General features: G+C 49.4%; 1 protein-coding gene across 3 annotated transcripts; it reads left to right on the forward strand.

The window, feature by feature from the left end:
* The first annotated feature begins 2,867 nt into the window (after positions 1–2,867).
* LOC140508211 (uncharacterized) lies at positions 2,868–15,035 on the forward strand. Of its 3 annotated transcripts, XM_072615992.1 has the most exons (5): positions 2,916–3,083; positions 5,175–5,305; positions 6,166–6,292; positions 6,814–6,900; positions 12,987–15,035. In XM_072615992.1, the coding sequence occupies exons 3-5, from the start codon at positions 6,259–6,261 to the stop codon at positions 14,315–14,317; spliced, it is 1,452 nt and encodes a 483-aa protein (XP_072472093.1). In that variant the 5' UTR covers positions 2,916–3,083; positions 5,175–5,305; positions 6,166–6,258; the 3' UTR covers positions 14,318–15,035. The 3 variants fall into 3 exon arrangements, with proteins under 3 accessions (XP_072472094.1, XP_072472092.1, XP_072472093.1); XM_072615993.1 differs by lacking the exon at positions 5,175–5,305 and having other exon boundaries at positions 2,868–2,967; XM_072615991.1 differs by lacking the exon at positions 5,175–5,305 and having other exon boundaries at positions 2,913–3,083.
* Positions 15,036–15,323: the final 288 nt, after the last annotated feature.

The raw sequence follows: 15,323 nt of genomic DNA on the forward strand, positions 1-15,323 counted from the left end.
ATCCACGAATCCAGAGGACTGGAAATGAATCCTGTGACCTCAGTCCTGCCCCAGAGGTGATGGGCTTAAAATTCCAATGGAGACATGTTACTGGGCCTTAGGTGGACCATGGTTGCAATGAGAACGTTGGGAGTTAATGGATTTGGCTGCACTTAGGAGAACTCCAGATTCTTGCTGGGTCAGACTGACAGGAGGCAAGCTAGTGGTCACTCTGTCTGGTTGGGCATTCACACATCCTGCTGCTGCTTTAGCCGCTGCTCTCCTCAGCAGTCTCAGTAGAAACATCTAGAAGCCTTAAGGACCAAACCTCTGGATGGACAAATCTGCTGTTGTAAGGAATTCCCTTAAGAAAGCCTGAACTGATCCCCAGGCTTTGTGAGTGTCTTTCCTCAGAATCCCTGTCACAAGGGAATACCACAGGGTGCTTTGGGGTCTGGGTTGGTAACACTTGTGTGGTCAACAGGATTCCCAGGAAATGGGTTGGGGAGGAGATGTGCAGGAAGATCTGAATGTGGGTGGCAGGAATGAGGAATTGGTATAGTCCACTGAGAGAGTCGGGGTTTCTAGCCAAAGGCTGCACAAGGATTGAGAATCCTGCTAGAGAAGATGAAATTACCAGTACACCAGGTCTGGTGCCCTATTCACTGCACCACCAGGCTGCAGACTACCGCCTCCCAGTTAGTGAAGAACAATACCTCTCTGCCTCAGCGGGTCATTTTGCAAGGGCCAAAGGGAGTCAAATTCCCAGAGTTAAGATCAGAGCTCTCTAACATCAAAGGTTTGGGACCCAGGGGTGTGAGGCCCAGAGGAAATGGATTCAGACAATGAGTGAGAGGTCGCATCTGTGTTGCAGACCCTCTGCAGTCACATCCATTAGGCCAGTACCCAGTCAAGCATGCTGGGAAAAGAGACTCAGAGACTATACCCCAACTGAGTTAATAGATTTCACAGCCTGATTCCTTCAGAAGCTAAAGGGACCCATTCCTGGCTAGATGGTGCTGTCATGGGATAGGGGAGCAGATGGAATGAAGTCTCTGGGATCTAGCAGAACCCAGCTTTCCTACAGAGATCATATGGAATTCTGAGGAATCACTCCCTATTGTCTTGGACTATTAGTGGCCAGACCAGGGGCGGGGAACCTTGGCCTCGAGGCCATGTGCTGCCTTCTAGGTCCTTGGTGGCCTTTTGATGGAGTCCAAATTTGACAGAACAAATCCTTTTATGAAGGGGGTTTGCTCAGACAAAGGGCTGCCCTTGAGGACCTGGGGGCCACATGTGGCTTCGAGGTTGGCGGTTCTCCACCCCGGGGCCAGACCCTTCAACAGAAGATGATAACAAACAAGAAACTCAGTCTAACTGGGCAGACAACACATAAAGAACTTGGTATGTGAAGGCACACGTGTTACATACATGTATGCAACATGGAAACAGCTCACATACACCACATGGGTGTGCTGTGTATGTACATGTGTGTGTAGACATATACATGTACACGTGGGAGGGAGGGATTTGAGAGGAGCCTTGAAACAAGTCAAGGAAGCCAGAACCTGGTTGGGAGGTATGGGGCACAGACGGTGCAAAGACATGGGGGCTGGAAATGGAGCGTTAGGTTCAAGGTGTGGCTGGATCTAGCACCTCTAACGTCCAGGTACTGCCCTAAACACGTTTGGTCCTCTCAGCAACTCTGGGAGGTGGCGGCTGTTACTGTTTTACAGATTAGGAAACTGAGGAAAATAGAAATGGAGCAACCTGCCCAGGGTCACCCACGTGGGGCTGACTGAGGCTGCATTCTGTCTGTCTCAGGACCCTCAGGGAGCCTCTGGGCTTTGTTGAGCTGGGGGTAGAGACGTGGTGCTTTTAGGAGATCCCTGTGGCATCTGAGGGAGACTTGGGGCAGGCAGGTAGACCAGCAGGCCATGGCTGACGTTGAAAGGTGGAGAAGTGGATAAGTGTGTTATCTGGGTGCAAAGGTCCCCTGCAGGCAGGACCAGGCTGCAGAAGGGGCAGGGAAGCCAACAAGGCTGGGCCTGTGATTGGAGGATTAGGCACAGGGTGGCCTGGGATTGGGGGATCAGGCACAGGGTGGCCTGTGATTGGGGGATCGGGCACAGGGTGGCCTGTGATTGGGGGATTAGGCACAGGGTGGCCTGGGATTGGGGGATTAGGCACAGGGTGGCCTGGGATTGGGGGATTGGGGACAGGGTGGCCTGTGATTGGGGGATTAGGCACAGGGTGGCCTGGGATTGGGGGATTGGGGACAGGGTGGCCTGTGATTGGGGGATTAGGCACAGGGTGGCCTGGGATTGGGGGATTGGGGACAGGGTGTCCTGTGATTGGGGGATTGGGGACAGGGTGGCCTGTGATTGGGGGATTAGGGACAGGGTGGCCTGTGATTGGGGGATTAGGGACAGGGTGGCCTGGGATGGGATTATGGTATCATAGAGGGTTGGGTCTGGAGGTTCCACCCGAGATTTGGAGGTTTAGGGAGGTGGGTTTGTGACCGTGAGATTAGAGAGCTAGGTTTGTGACTGGGGGGGGGGGGGGGGTTAGGGATGGGGCTGCCTGTGATTGGGGAAATTAGGGAGCTGGGCCTGTGATTGGAGGATTAGGAACAGGGTGGCCTTTGATTGGAGGATGAGGGAGCGAGCCTGTGGTGCAGGTGGGGATTAGACTAGCATAGGGGTTGGTCCTGGGGGCTCGACCTGTGATTGGGGGATTAAGATCGAGGAGAGAAGGGAGCCTAGTTTATGATTGGAGGATTAGGGTAGGTGGGGCTGTCATTTGGAAAGTTGAGGCGGGGTAGAGAAGGTAACTGGGTCTGTGATTGGTTGCTCTGCGTGGGCTGGAGAGGAGGCCAGAAAGTGATTGGGCGGTGCTGAGGGACGCCATCGGTGACTCTGATTGGCCGAGAGATCACGCCCAGCCCCTTCCTGAGCGCTCCTCCTCTGGTTCCGAAATCTGGTCGCGGTGAGTCCCCTGTCAGCCTCTTGCGCTCGGGAGCCTCGCCCCGCCGCCTGCGGTTGGAGGGGATGAGGGCCCCGGAGAGAGGGCTGAGCGCCGGCATCGGGCGGCCATTTGCGGGGGTGAGTTGGCGCATGCGCGGAGGCGGAAGAGCCCGCCTTTGCGGAGGGTCCTGGGGCCGGCTCGGGGCGGGTGCTCGAGCTGCTCCGTACGCGCGCTTCCGTGTGTTTGTCTGGATGTGCGGGAGCTGGAGCGCCCGGCCGTGACCCCGAGCCCCCCTGCGAGACTGCGCCTGCGCCGAGTTGTGGGCACTTCAGTGAGGGAGGGGGCGGTGGGGGAGGGGGTCCAGGTGAGACTGAGCATGCGCAGAGGCTGACCAGCGAGCCTTGGAAAGTGTCTCTTGGGGCGCCCTCTGTCGGGTGCCTAGGATGAAGGCGAGACAGAGCATGTGCAGCCTCCCCTCCCCCATTCCCCCTCCCCCCCCTCATGGGGGCCCAGCAGGGGGCGGGCCTGTGGAGGGCGGGGGAGGTTTCTGAGAGAGGCTGGAAGGAGGCCTGCCTTGGGGGCGGGGCAGGAGAGGAAAGCACCTACTGTGTGCCAGGCGCTGCTCTAGGGGCTGCCCTCCAGGAGCCCACACTCCAGTGGGGGGCGGGGCACGCAGCTCTCGGGAGGTGTGAGTGACGGAGGTGATGTCATTCTGCAGGGGGATGGGGTTGGGGGATGGGGGCCCCCCATCAGGTGCCCGTGGCTCCTGCCCTCCTGACAGTGGCCCCTGTAGCTGGTGCCACGCCTCCTTGTCTCACCATCTGCCCTAGAAGCGGCCCCTTCTCAGCCTCTCCTCTTTGCCCCCCTTGCACCCCATCCCCATCCTCTCCTCTAGATGTTGGGGACCCTGCTCTCCCCGACCTCTCCCTGGTTTCCTTGGTTGGCTCTGGTCCTGCCAGGGCTTTGTGCTGGGCCCTCTTCTGTCCTGGGTCAGCTCCCGTGGATTCGGTTCTGGTCTGTGCTGATCCAGGCAGCTCACTCCCTGCCCCTCTCTGGGCCTGGGGTTCCTTTTCTGCCCCCTGGGGAAGAGAACAGCCTCGTCCTTGCAGGGCATTGGGAGGTGTCCAGTGTTTGGTAAACCACCACCATCCTTGTTGCCATGGCTCCTGTCCCACCTTGGCACCATCTCTCCATCTGTGCCTCCCCCTGCCCTGCCTTTGTGTCCCCTGGCCGTGTCCCCTAAGGGGCTTCTCAGTCTTCACACACTTGGCCATGACCTCTGCGGGAGGAGGGAGGAGCATGTTCCATCCTGAGGTCTCTGCAGTCCTTCTTGGTCCTGGCATTCATCAGAGCTCTAAAGGCTTCCAAGCTGTTTGTCTTTCCAGCAATGGAGTTAGTGCATTAGCTGTCCTCCTGGCACATGGCAGTCTGCCTTCAGTCAGTCATCACTAAGCACGGCCCACCATGTGTTAGACTTGGGGCTGACTGCTTTACGGATGTTGTCATTTGTTTCTCACAACAACTCTGGGGGGTAGGAGCTAGTCTTACCTCCGTTTTATACCTGAGGAAACTGAGGCAAACAAGTGAAGTGACTTAACCAGGGTCCCATAGCTAGTAAAGTGTCTGAGGCTGGATTTGAACTCATACTAGTGGTCTGTGCACTGTGGTGCCATCCCCCCCTGTAAAATGGCAAAAGAGACTGAGAAAAGGAGTCTCATGTAAGAGATCAGAGAGGAGAACAGTGTCCTGATGACTCCAAGAGGAGAGAGAATGAGGAAGAGGCAGGTGATCAGCACTGCCAAACTGTGGAATGGTCAAGAAAAAAAGGCCGTGGGATTTGGTACCAATGAGATCATTGGCCACAAGGTCAGAAATTGAATTCTAAAGAGTTAGAGAGAGAGTGAGAGGAGGGGATGTAGAGGCATCAGTCATATTTGACCTTTTCCAGGAGTATGGCCTGAAAAGGCAGCAGAGTTGGTGGGTTGGAAGGATGCAGCCAGGGTATTTTGAGGTGGGGGAGGCCTATTTGTGTTTGTAAGCAGGAGGCAGGCAGAGGGCTGCTGTGTCCTGTGGGCCTCTTTGGAAGGCTGTCCTACCGCTGCTGTGTCGCCATCTTGCTCTGCGTCAGAAGGAGCCCCTTTTAACACCTCCTAGCTCTAGAGCAGTGTCTTCTGGCCAGTGACACACTTTGATTGGCCTTTTCTCATGCTCTTCCCATGTCTTCCCAGAGGTACCAAAGCCTGTAGGTACTTCATGCATCATAGAAGAGGGCCAAGGCTCCAGCTGGAGACTCCTGCTGAGCTGCCAAAGGCTGATTGTCTCCACAGCATGGAGCCTATCCTGAGGACCCACCTCTCCGGTAGTATTGGGTGCTCCTCTGCCCTTCTGTCTTCTGTGCCACCAGCGTGGGGAGGTTGACCAATGGTTCTAAATGATTTCTAATGACTCCTATCTGCATTTGGCAAAGGTCAGGAGCCATGGAGAGAGGCTGGACATCACTCTTCAGGCCCACGGGCTCCCCTCATGGAGCCAGAACACATGTTTTCACCTGCCTTCCTTCTCTTCCCTGGCCCTGGGGAGGCAGCCAGACTGGTGTTCTCTGTACGCCTTCCATCCTGCTTTGGGGATGAGCAGCTGGATCTCAAAGCCTTGGGCTTCTGCCCCGGGAGGAGCCCCCAAGGGATTTCTCAGTGCACGTTTCCTTCCTTTTCTCCTCAGTAGAACAGTACAATTCTTCCTGATTAAAACTGAGTTACCCCAGCCCACCTCTGGTCCACTTTTCCCCATTGTATCTGCATTGTCCTAAACCACAGGTCTAACAGTCTCATTACTCTTCAGTTGCCTGTGACCTCCAGGATCCAATGGAAAGTTGTTTTGGAGTGTAGACTCTTCTCCATCAGGCCCTTCCTGCATGTCCGGGCTTCTGCTGAGCTCTTTTCCACAGCTCAGAGATCCAGTTGAGCTCCTTCCATCGGCCCCTGTCTTCTCCTCCTTTCCATCTTCAGCCCTTGTCTTCCAGTCCTTACCCCCAGTTTCTCTGGTTTCCCCCAAGGCCTCCTCTTTTCTGCTCCTTCTCTGACAGGTGTCAGTAGTAAAGAATGAGCATGAAGTCCCCAAACCCCCAGCGGTGTGAGCCCCCCATACCCCCTGCCCTCTGGGTCTCCTGTGGGCCTTGGGAGGACAGTCCCTTGGTCAGCGAGGGTGCCTTTGTCGTTTCAGCATCCCGTGACGTTCAGGGATGTGTCTGTGGACTTCTCCCTGGAAGAATGGAGAGGCCTAAGCCCGGCCCAGAGGGCCCTGTACCGGGAGGTGATGCTGGAGAACTATGAGAACCTGGTGTCTGTGGGTAAGGCCAGTGCCCTGTGCCTCGGGGCTCCTGCATTCTCCCCTCCTCTGCCTCCTGAGGGCTCATGGGCTGCCCTGAGTTTTTCCTCAATGTCTAGGAATGGTGACCAAGAGAGACAATAGGGGGGTGGGTCTGAAATCCATTAGTGCCTGTTGAATGGATGTTTTTGCTCCTCTTTGCTTGATGGAAACCCCTTTGCTCCCTTGGACTGGCCCTGAGGCTCTGGTTTCCCTTGTCTGAGATTCTCTGCCCACTCCAGAACAAAGACTGCCAGAAATGCCAAGATCCCGCCATCCTGGCAGCCCTCAGGTCACTGATGTTCCGAGCCCAAAGCAGATGTGACCTCTCTTTGAACTTAGACTGAATACAACAGGAAGTGACCTTTGGAGGCTCCTTGTCCCATTATTCTGTATATTTTCCTAGTGTTTATTCCTTTCCCTGAAGAAGGAGGAAGAGGCCAGGCCTTGACTCCCAGATGGCTTTGTGTCCCAATCCTTTCTCTTCTCTCTCTCCATGATCAGGGCTCCCAGTGTCCAAACCTGCTGTGATCTCCCTGTTGGAGAGAGGAGAAGCACCATGGATGCTCAAGGCAGGAGTCACCTGCCCAGGTGAGTGAGGACAGGTAGCCTGAGGAGGGCACATTCCTTTCCACCAGGCCTTGCTTTCCCCTTAATTGAGTTTTTAAAATAAAATCTTCAAAGTAGGGGCAGCTAGGTGGTACAAGTGATAGATTGCCAGGCCTGGAGTCAGGAAAACTCATCTTCCTGAATTCATATCAGGTATCAGACACTTACTGGCTGTGTGACCCTGGGCAGGTCACTTCACCCTGTTAGCCTTAGTTCCTCATCTGTAAGATGGGGACACACTGGAGAAGGAAGTGGTAAAACCCTTCAGTATCTTTGCCAAGGAAACCTCAATGGGTCAGACACAACTGAAAAGTGACCGAAGGTCAATCTTTAGATAATCATGTTTGTTTTCTTCTCTTCTCACTGGGATTATTTTCCTTTGTGCCTTCAGAATTTCATTCCTGTGCATCTCCCCTCCCTCCCGGTGGCACTTGGTCTCATAGGATCCTCTGCACTTCCCCAACTCTGGGCTGCGTCCTCTTTGTGTGGCACTCACCCTGGGAGGTCTCCCAGTGGGTTCCCATCATTTTTGCTCTCAAAACCAGCTTCTCCTTGTTCAAGAGAATCAACCTGAGAAAAGAATTTCCTTCTTTTGGTTGCTCCACTTTGGAGAATGACTCTATCCTGAGGAAGGCCAGATGTTATAGGCTGCTCTGCTTTGTGCAGAAGGACCTGAAGCCCCCATCTCTGTGCACTCATTCCTTCTGGTCCTTTCCCAAGCTCCTCCTCTGTGCCTCCCTCTCTCCAGGTGCTCCCTTGTACTCCTGTGACCATCATTTGCCTTCTTCCCTCCTTTGGCCTCTAGCCAGCTTTCCTCCAGTAAGCTTCTCCCATTCCTTTGCTCTATTTCCTCGTGAATAGAGCTTTTCAATTTGCCCTGCTGCTCCCCGCCTCCTTTCATCTCTCCTGTTTCCTGTGCATAAGCCTGCCCATCCATTCTTGGGGTTCACCCCTATATTGTCTGTGCTGTCCCCTGCAGTGGCCCTCTGCTTCCCCTGGTTTGTGGCCTGAACTTGGAGCACCATGTCTACCCAGACGACTGGCCCCTTTAATGGCTGCTGTGCCCTGTGAACTTCGGGGCGTCTGAGCTGCTTCCTTCTATTCTGTGTAATCTAGCTTGGGGGGGGGTGGAGATAGACGTAGGCTCTCCCTCTTTTTCTGTTTTTAGCCTTTTCATCCTTTTTAGAACAGTACACAAAGGCATCCTTCCCAGACTTCATTCAGTGTCTGACCAGCCTGCTGTTGCCCTGTATTTTAAGCCTTGGTATAGAACCCCAAACCCTGTTCTCAGAAACTGTCTGTGTAGCCAGGCGGCCAGACCTCGTCTTGTCTTGTTCATCTCTGGGCCTCCGTGAGCAGCAGGAAAGAAAATGCAACCAGAGTTTCCCCCCGGACTCCCTCTTCCGTCTTCGCCAAGACTTTGGGATCCTTTGCAACCCTTGTGAAGTGACTTGTGCTGCCTCAGTGGTACTGACGTGCTTTGGGATCTTCTGCCTCGTGTCTGGCAGTGCTTCCTTTTCTCTGTACTTATAGGGTACAGTGGTATTTCCTTAACTTTATGTTTTGGGCTGTGTTCAATTATTCTTCAATTTTATTTTTTAAATTAATGAGCATTCTTTGTTTTTTCCTTCAACCCTGATCAAAGACAAGGAAAACACAATCCTTGTAACCAGTCAGTCAAGAGAAGTCCCCATGCCGTCCATGTCAGGAGATGGCCGGCACGTTCCTACGTGGATCCTGGAATCCCAGTCACTCATTACGCTGAGAGGATTCCGGCACACTTATATGATGTCATTTTTAACCTATTCCCCAGTTTATAAATACTTTAGATTCCTTTTTATTTTATAACTCAAAAAGTTGTTTTTGTCCATCTTTGGAATTTGTTTTGCTTAGAACAAATCCTCCCATAATCTACCTTTCCTCTAGTTATTCCTCTGCCTTTTCCCCTTCTCCTCTCACCCAAGGCGTCACCTTTCCATCCCACTTCCCTGTTCTCTTTACCTGTGTGTACATGTGTACATGTCCATGTATGCACATGCACATGTGTATGCATGTGTGTTCAGGGGTGTGTGTGTGTGTACGCGTTCTTACTTCTTTAACAGTTCAAAGGAGAGTGAGATTCAGGTGGCAGCCCTACCCACTCCTGGTTTGTATAGCCTTCTTCTTGAGCCCCCTGATCATATGATTCATTTTTTGTACTGCCTTTTCCTCCTCTCCTTCACCCTTTCTTAGTCCCCTCCCCACTCAGGCATCTCCTTCCATCCCATCTCCTCCCACAGGTCACTCCCCCTGGCATTCCCACTCTTCAGTCTCTCCCTCTCTCTTGGCTCCTTCCTTCCTCCCAGTATGCCCATGTCTGCCCCATCCTGAAAGCACCCTCACTTGGTCCTTCCATCATGGCTAACAACGGTCCTCTTTTTCTTCTTCTCTGTCGCCAAACTTTTCCAAAAGGTTGCCTACCGTTAGTGCCTTCACTTTCTCTCTCTTTCTCTTAACTTGTTACGCTCTTGCTCATGACCTTGTCATTCCACCTAAACCCCTTTTTCCAGAATCACCAGCGATGTCTTAGTTGTCAGGCCCAGTGCCTTTTCTCAGGGCTCATCCTTCGTGACCTCTGCGTCCTTGGACACTCTTGGCTACTCTCCTCCTTGATATACTTTTCTCTCTAGGTTTTTGGCTCCTCTCCTCTCTCTGACTGCTCCTCCAGGTCATGCCCTCTAACCACAGGGGTCCTCCAGGGTTCTGTCCTGGACTCTCTGACCTTTTCCCTCTATGTTACTTCACGTGGTGATCTCACAGCTCTCATGGATTTAATGACCATCTTTATGTTGATGTTGCTCAACTCTGCCTTTTTTGCCTCAGTATCTCTGCTGACCTCCAGTCTCCCGTCTCCCAACTGGCTTTCAGACATCTTAAATTGGACGTCTTAAACTCAGTATGCCCCAAACAGAACTCTGTCCTAAACCCTACCCACTCTGGAACCTTCCCTGTCCTCTCACCCCAACCCTACCCTGTGTTCAACATGGTGCCAGGGCTTGTTGATTTCACCTCCACAGGATCTGTCGAATGTCCCCTCTCCTCTTCCCCCACCCTGGTGCAGGCTCTCATCTCCTTATACCTGGATTAATGCCCTAGCAGCTGGGGGCTGGGGGCTGGGTTCTGTCGGTCCATCTTCCATTCAGCAGCTAAAGGGATTTTCCTAAACCACACGTCTGACCATGTCATCCCCTACTCAGTAAACTCCCGTGATACCCTGTTGTCTACTGGCTTCAGAGCCTTTCATGACCTGCTCTCTCCCACTTTCTAGTGTTCTTACATCTTCCTCCCCAGCACGTACTCTGATCCAGTGACCTCGTGAACAAGATCCTCCATCTCTCAGCTCCAGGCATTCTCTCTGGCTATTCCCCAGGCCTGGAATGCTCTCCCTCCTCTGCCCTGACCATTGGCCTCCCTGACTCTAAGTCCCAACTACAATCCCACCTCCTGCAGAAAGCCTTCCCTCACCCCTCCTCATGTTGGGGCCTTCCCTCTGTGAGTCCTGTGTAGAGCTTGTTTGTACCTGTTTGTTTGCATTTTACCCTTGTTGCACTGTAAACTACTTGAGGGCAGGGTCTGTCTTTTGCCCCTTTTGTTGTGTCCTTAGCACCTAGCACACAGTAGGCATTTAATGAATGTTTATTGATTTGTTGATTTTCCTTTTTATATTTCTCTTCACTCCTATGTTTAAACTTCAGTTTCTAGACAGCTCAGGTCCTTTTGTCGGGAATACTGGGACATCCTGTCTTTAGATACAAGTCCGTTTGCCCTCTGTTATACCCAGTTTTGCCAGGTAGGTTTTTCTTGGCCATAAGCTATATCTTTTGCTTTTGGAATATCATTTCAAGTTCTCTGCTTCTTTATAGTGGTGGCTGCTAAATTGTGTGTGATCCTGACTGAGTGACTCCTTGGTACTTGAATTCTTTCTTTCTGACTGCTTGTGATATTATTTTCTTTAACCTGGAAACTGCATTTAGGCTATAAAGATCCTTTTGGTATTCATTTTGGAGTTTCTTCCAGGAGGTAACCAGTAGGTTATTTTTATTTCCACTTTGTCCTTTGAGAGCTGGACAGTTTTCTTTTAAGATTTCTTGACATATTGTATCTAGCTTCTTTTGGTCATAGCATTTAGGTAGTCCGATGTTAGGGGCCACTAGGCGGCACAGTTCAAATCCAGCCTTAGACACTTAATAGCTGTGTGACCCTGGGCAAGTCACTTCCCCCTGTTTGCCTTAGTTTCCTCATAATGTAAAATGATCTGGAGAAGGAAATTGCAAACCACTCCAATGTCTGCCAAGAAAACCCCCAATGGGATCATGAAGAATCATACACAACTGAAAAACGACTTGAAAAAGTCCAATCATTCTTAATTTTTTTCTCCTTGATCTATTTTCAAGTCTTTTCTTTTTACTATAAGATACCTTATATTTTCTTACATTTTTTTCAGCCTTTTGACTTTGGTTTTAATATTTCTTCTCATTCCATGGAGTCACTGACTTCTATTTGGCCATCCTATTTATCAGGGAGAATATTGCTTGAACACGGTTTGTGTCTCTTATGTCAGGCTGTTAATTTCCTTTCCAATTCTTTTTCCATGGCTTTTATTTCTTTTCCAATTTTTTCCTTAGGCACTTTCATTCATTTTATAAAAACATTTTGCATCTTTTTTTTTTTAACTCTTGCCTCATCTCTCCCAGGAATTTTATTTGCTTGTGCTCAAGGTCTGTTTTTCTGTGAGGCTCTGCTTATAGGGATTTTGAAGTCATTCTCTTCTGGGTTTGCATCTTGAGGGTCCTTGCTACCAAACTGGGCCATTATGGCAGGCCTCTTTTTTTTGTTTGCTCATTCTTTCCCCCTTCTTCCTGACTTTGGGTTTGACGTTAGGTCTGAGCTCTGCCACACTGGGCTGGTCCTGTTGCTGCCTTCTTAGAGTTTGAGGCATTGTGTTATTCAGGCTGGGATCTGCAAGCCTTCCCAGCATCTTCTCCAGGGCATATCTAAGCTCAACAAGTTTCTGACCTGGGTTCAGTCTGTAAGAATTGACTGCTCCATGGCTCCCATTAGTTTGTGGCAAATCTCTGTTGGTTCAAAATTGCAGAATTGTAGGCTTTTCCTGAGATTGCTACCTCAGCTATTCCTCTCCAGGCTAGGATAGATGCTGGGGATGAGAACCTGCTTGGAGCTTCAGGTCTAAGCCACTCCAATACTATTAATGAGTTCTGCTTTTCTGTCTTCCTTAGTCCTTCCTGACGATGCTGCGCCCCTGTGCAGGTCCCCTTCTCACTCTGCTCTTGATTGGTGACTATAGCTGGGGATTGGGAGACAAAGCTGCTTCAACAGTTCACCCCATCACAGTGCCCTGATATGGGTCTGGTAGACCCTTGATATGTATCTGAGACCACTTCTTGTCCTGGGTGCACACATACTCGGCATGATCTTCCCTGTAGGCCCGCCTCTCTGTCTCCCTGTGCTGCACTGGCATGGACAAGTGACTCATTGTGACTTTTTGGGACTCTTCCACCAGGATTTGATCATTCTGTTTGGGGGGGAGCTGACTGCAGTGGTTCCTCCCACTTCACCCTCTTGGATCCACACCATGAACATGTACTTTCTTATAGCATCTAGGTCTGAGTGCTTCATTGCCTTGGAATAGAATTTTGGGGTCTAGTTGGCAAAGTCTAGCTGTTTCTGTTTGTTCATTTACCTTTCATCTCACCGCTTAAAAGTTTTCATTTTGCTGAGTACATATGAAGTACATTTGCCTTTCATGGGAGAAACTTAATGAAGAACTTTCCATAAAGCAGTTTTTTTGCTCCCAGGAAATAGGAGAATGTCTGTGGACATGTTTGTATTGACATTAGAAGTTTATGTATTTGAAAGTGGGCATTCATGTATACAGGCAAAGTAAAAGGGGACTGGGCATGACACTGAGGCTCTCTTACTGTGTCCATATTACTCTTCCTTTTAATCACATATTTACCCTGCATCCGTCAAGCCTGGCCTGCTTGTCTGACACATTTTGTTTGTTTCAGATTACCTGAGTTGGAATGCTAGGTGTGAAACCAAGGATTCAGTTCTGACTGAGGGCATTTGCCCAGGAACATTGGCCCAAGAAAGATTGCCAATGGAAAGTAACTGGTGCCTTGGGATGGGAGAATCTGAGGAATGGGAAGTGAGGTTAGAGAGCCAGGAGGGTCCCCAGAAGAAACAGTCTCAACAAGTGACAGTGACTCTCAGCAGTACATTTGATATGGTGAGTGTACCTGAATGTAGTAGATTTGTGAGACATTTTAACATGGAACCAATATTTTTTCCACAATGGAGAGGTGACATGGAAGAAAGATTCCATACGTATAATACACTTGGAAAGAAAGCCTTTGGCAAGAGATTAGATCTTAATGGACAGCAGAAAAATCATAATGGAAAAAACTCTTTTGAATGTGATGTATGTTGGAAAACTTTCTGGGATAGGGAAGCGCTTGGTGAACATCAGAGAACTCACACTGGAGTGAAATTGTTTGAACTTAATGAATGTGAAAAGGGCTTCAGTGATGGGGGACCACTTACTGGACAGAAATCTTCTGGAGTGAAACCATTTGAATGTAGGGAATGTGGGAAATCATTATCTTCAAGGAAAACCCTTACTTACCATCAGAGGATCCACACTGGAGTAAAACCCTTTGAATGTGATATATGTGGGATAGGATTTATGCGAAAGGAATACCTTATGAGCCATCAGAGAATACACACTGGAGTGAAACCATTTCAATGTAAAGAATGTGGTAAAGCCTTCTTTCAGAAGGGAAATCTCAATAGTCACCAGAGAATTCACACTGGAGTGAAACCCTTTGAGTGTAATGAATGTGGAAAAGCCTTCTTTCAGAAGGGAAACCTTAATCGGCACCAGAGAACTCATACTGGAGCGAAAATCTTGGAATGCAATGAATGTGGGAAAGCCCTAACTACGAGGAGAACACTTATTAGCCATCAGAGAATCCACCCAGGACTGAAACCTTTTGATTGTAAAATATGTGGGAAAGCTTTCTTTCGGAGGGGCAACCTTTATAGACATCAGACAACTCATACTGGAGTGAAGCCTTTTAAATGTAATGAATGTGGGAAAGCCTTCCGTCAGAAGGGACAACTTAATAGCCATCAAGGAACTCATACTGGAGTGAAACCTTTTGAATGTAACGAATGTGGCAAAGCCTTCTTTCGGAAGGCACATCTTAATAGGCATCAGAGAATTCATACTGGAGTGAAACCTTTTGAATGTAAAGAATGTGGGAAAGCCTTCAGTGAGAAGACATACCTAATTAACCATGAGAGAACTCATACTGGAATGAAACCTTTTGGAATGTGAAATGCAAGAAAGACTTCATTTGAAAGGAATACTTCATTCATCACTGGAGAATCCACAGTGGAGTGAAATCCTTTGGAAGTAATGAATGTGGGGACAAAACCTTCATTACAATGATAACCCTTATCAGCCAACTAGAGGATCCAAACCTGAGTGAAACCCTTTGAATATAATGATGTTGAAAAGGCTTCATTTGGAGGAGATTCTGTATTAGCCATTGGAAGATCTATAGTGGAATGAAACCCATGGAATGTAAAGAAGGTATAACTTATTATTCAGGAGAGAATTCAACCTGGAATGAAACGCTTTGAATGTGGTAGGTGGGAAAGCCTTTTTGAAGGACTATCTTTTACCCATCAGAAAATCCACACTGCAATGAAACCCTTAAATATAATGAATTTCGGAAAGATTTTAAGCAGTGAGGGACTTTGAGTTATCATCAGAAAACTCACATTGGAGTGACAACTTTTGAATGTAGTGAATGTGGGAAAACCTTCATTGACAGGGGAACATTTATTAAGCTTCAGAACACTCATACTAAGGTGAATGAATTGGGGATACATTTGGCTAGAGAAAAAACTTTCTAATATGAGAGAATTCATCCAGGGGAGAAACCTTTTTCAAGTAAATATATAATTATTTAAATGTAACAGATAAGTTGAAATGTAATCTCCCATTATTTGTAGGTTCTTGAGTAAAAATGGTGTAACATTAACTTTCACAGGCAGAGTGGTTCTCTTTCTTTCCATCACCTTTTGAAATCTGGGCATGTTTTTAAGTGATGATGTTCCTTTTTTTTATCTAGTTTTATTATTCTGCATCACTTCATGTAAACAATAGCAAGCAGGAAGAACAGGAAATCCCAGCTTGAGTCAAACTTGACTACAGTTATCCCTGAGACTTGGCTGGATGAAACCCATGACAGGCACTTGGCTCTTGGCCCACCTGAGTGGGTGAAAAGGGAGCTGTGGCAGCATTGGTCACTTGAGTGTGCTTATGGGAGGGAACT

Source organism: Notamacropus eugenii, chromosome 5 (genome assembly GCF_028372415.1).
Source record: "Notamacropus eugenii isolate mMacEug1 chromosome 5, mMacEug1.pri_v2, whole genome shotgun sequence".
Taxonomy (NCBI): Eukaryota; Metazoa; Chordata; class Mammalia; order Diprotodontia; family Macropodidae; genus Notamacropus; species Notamacropus eugenii.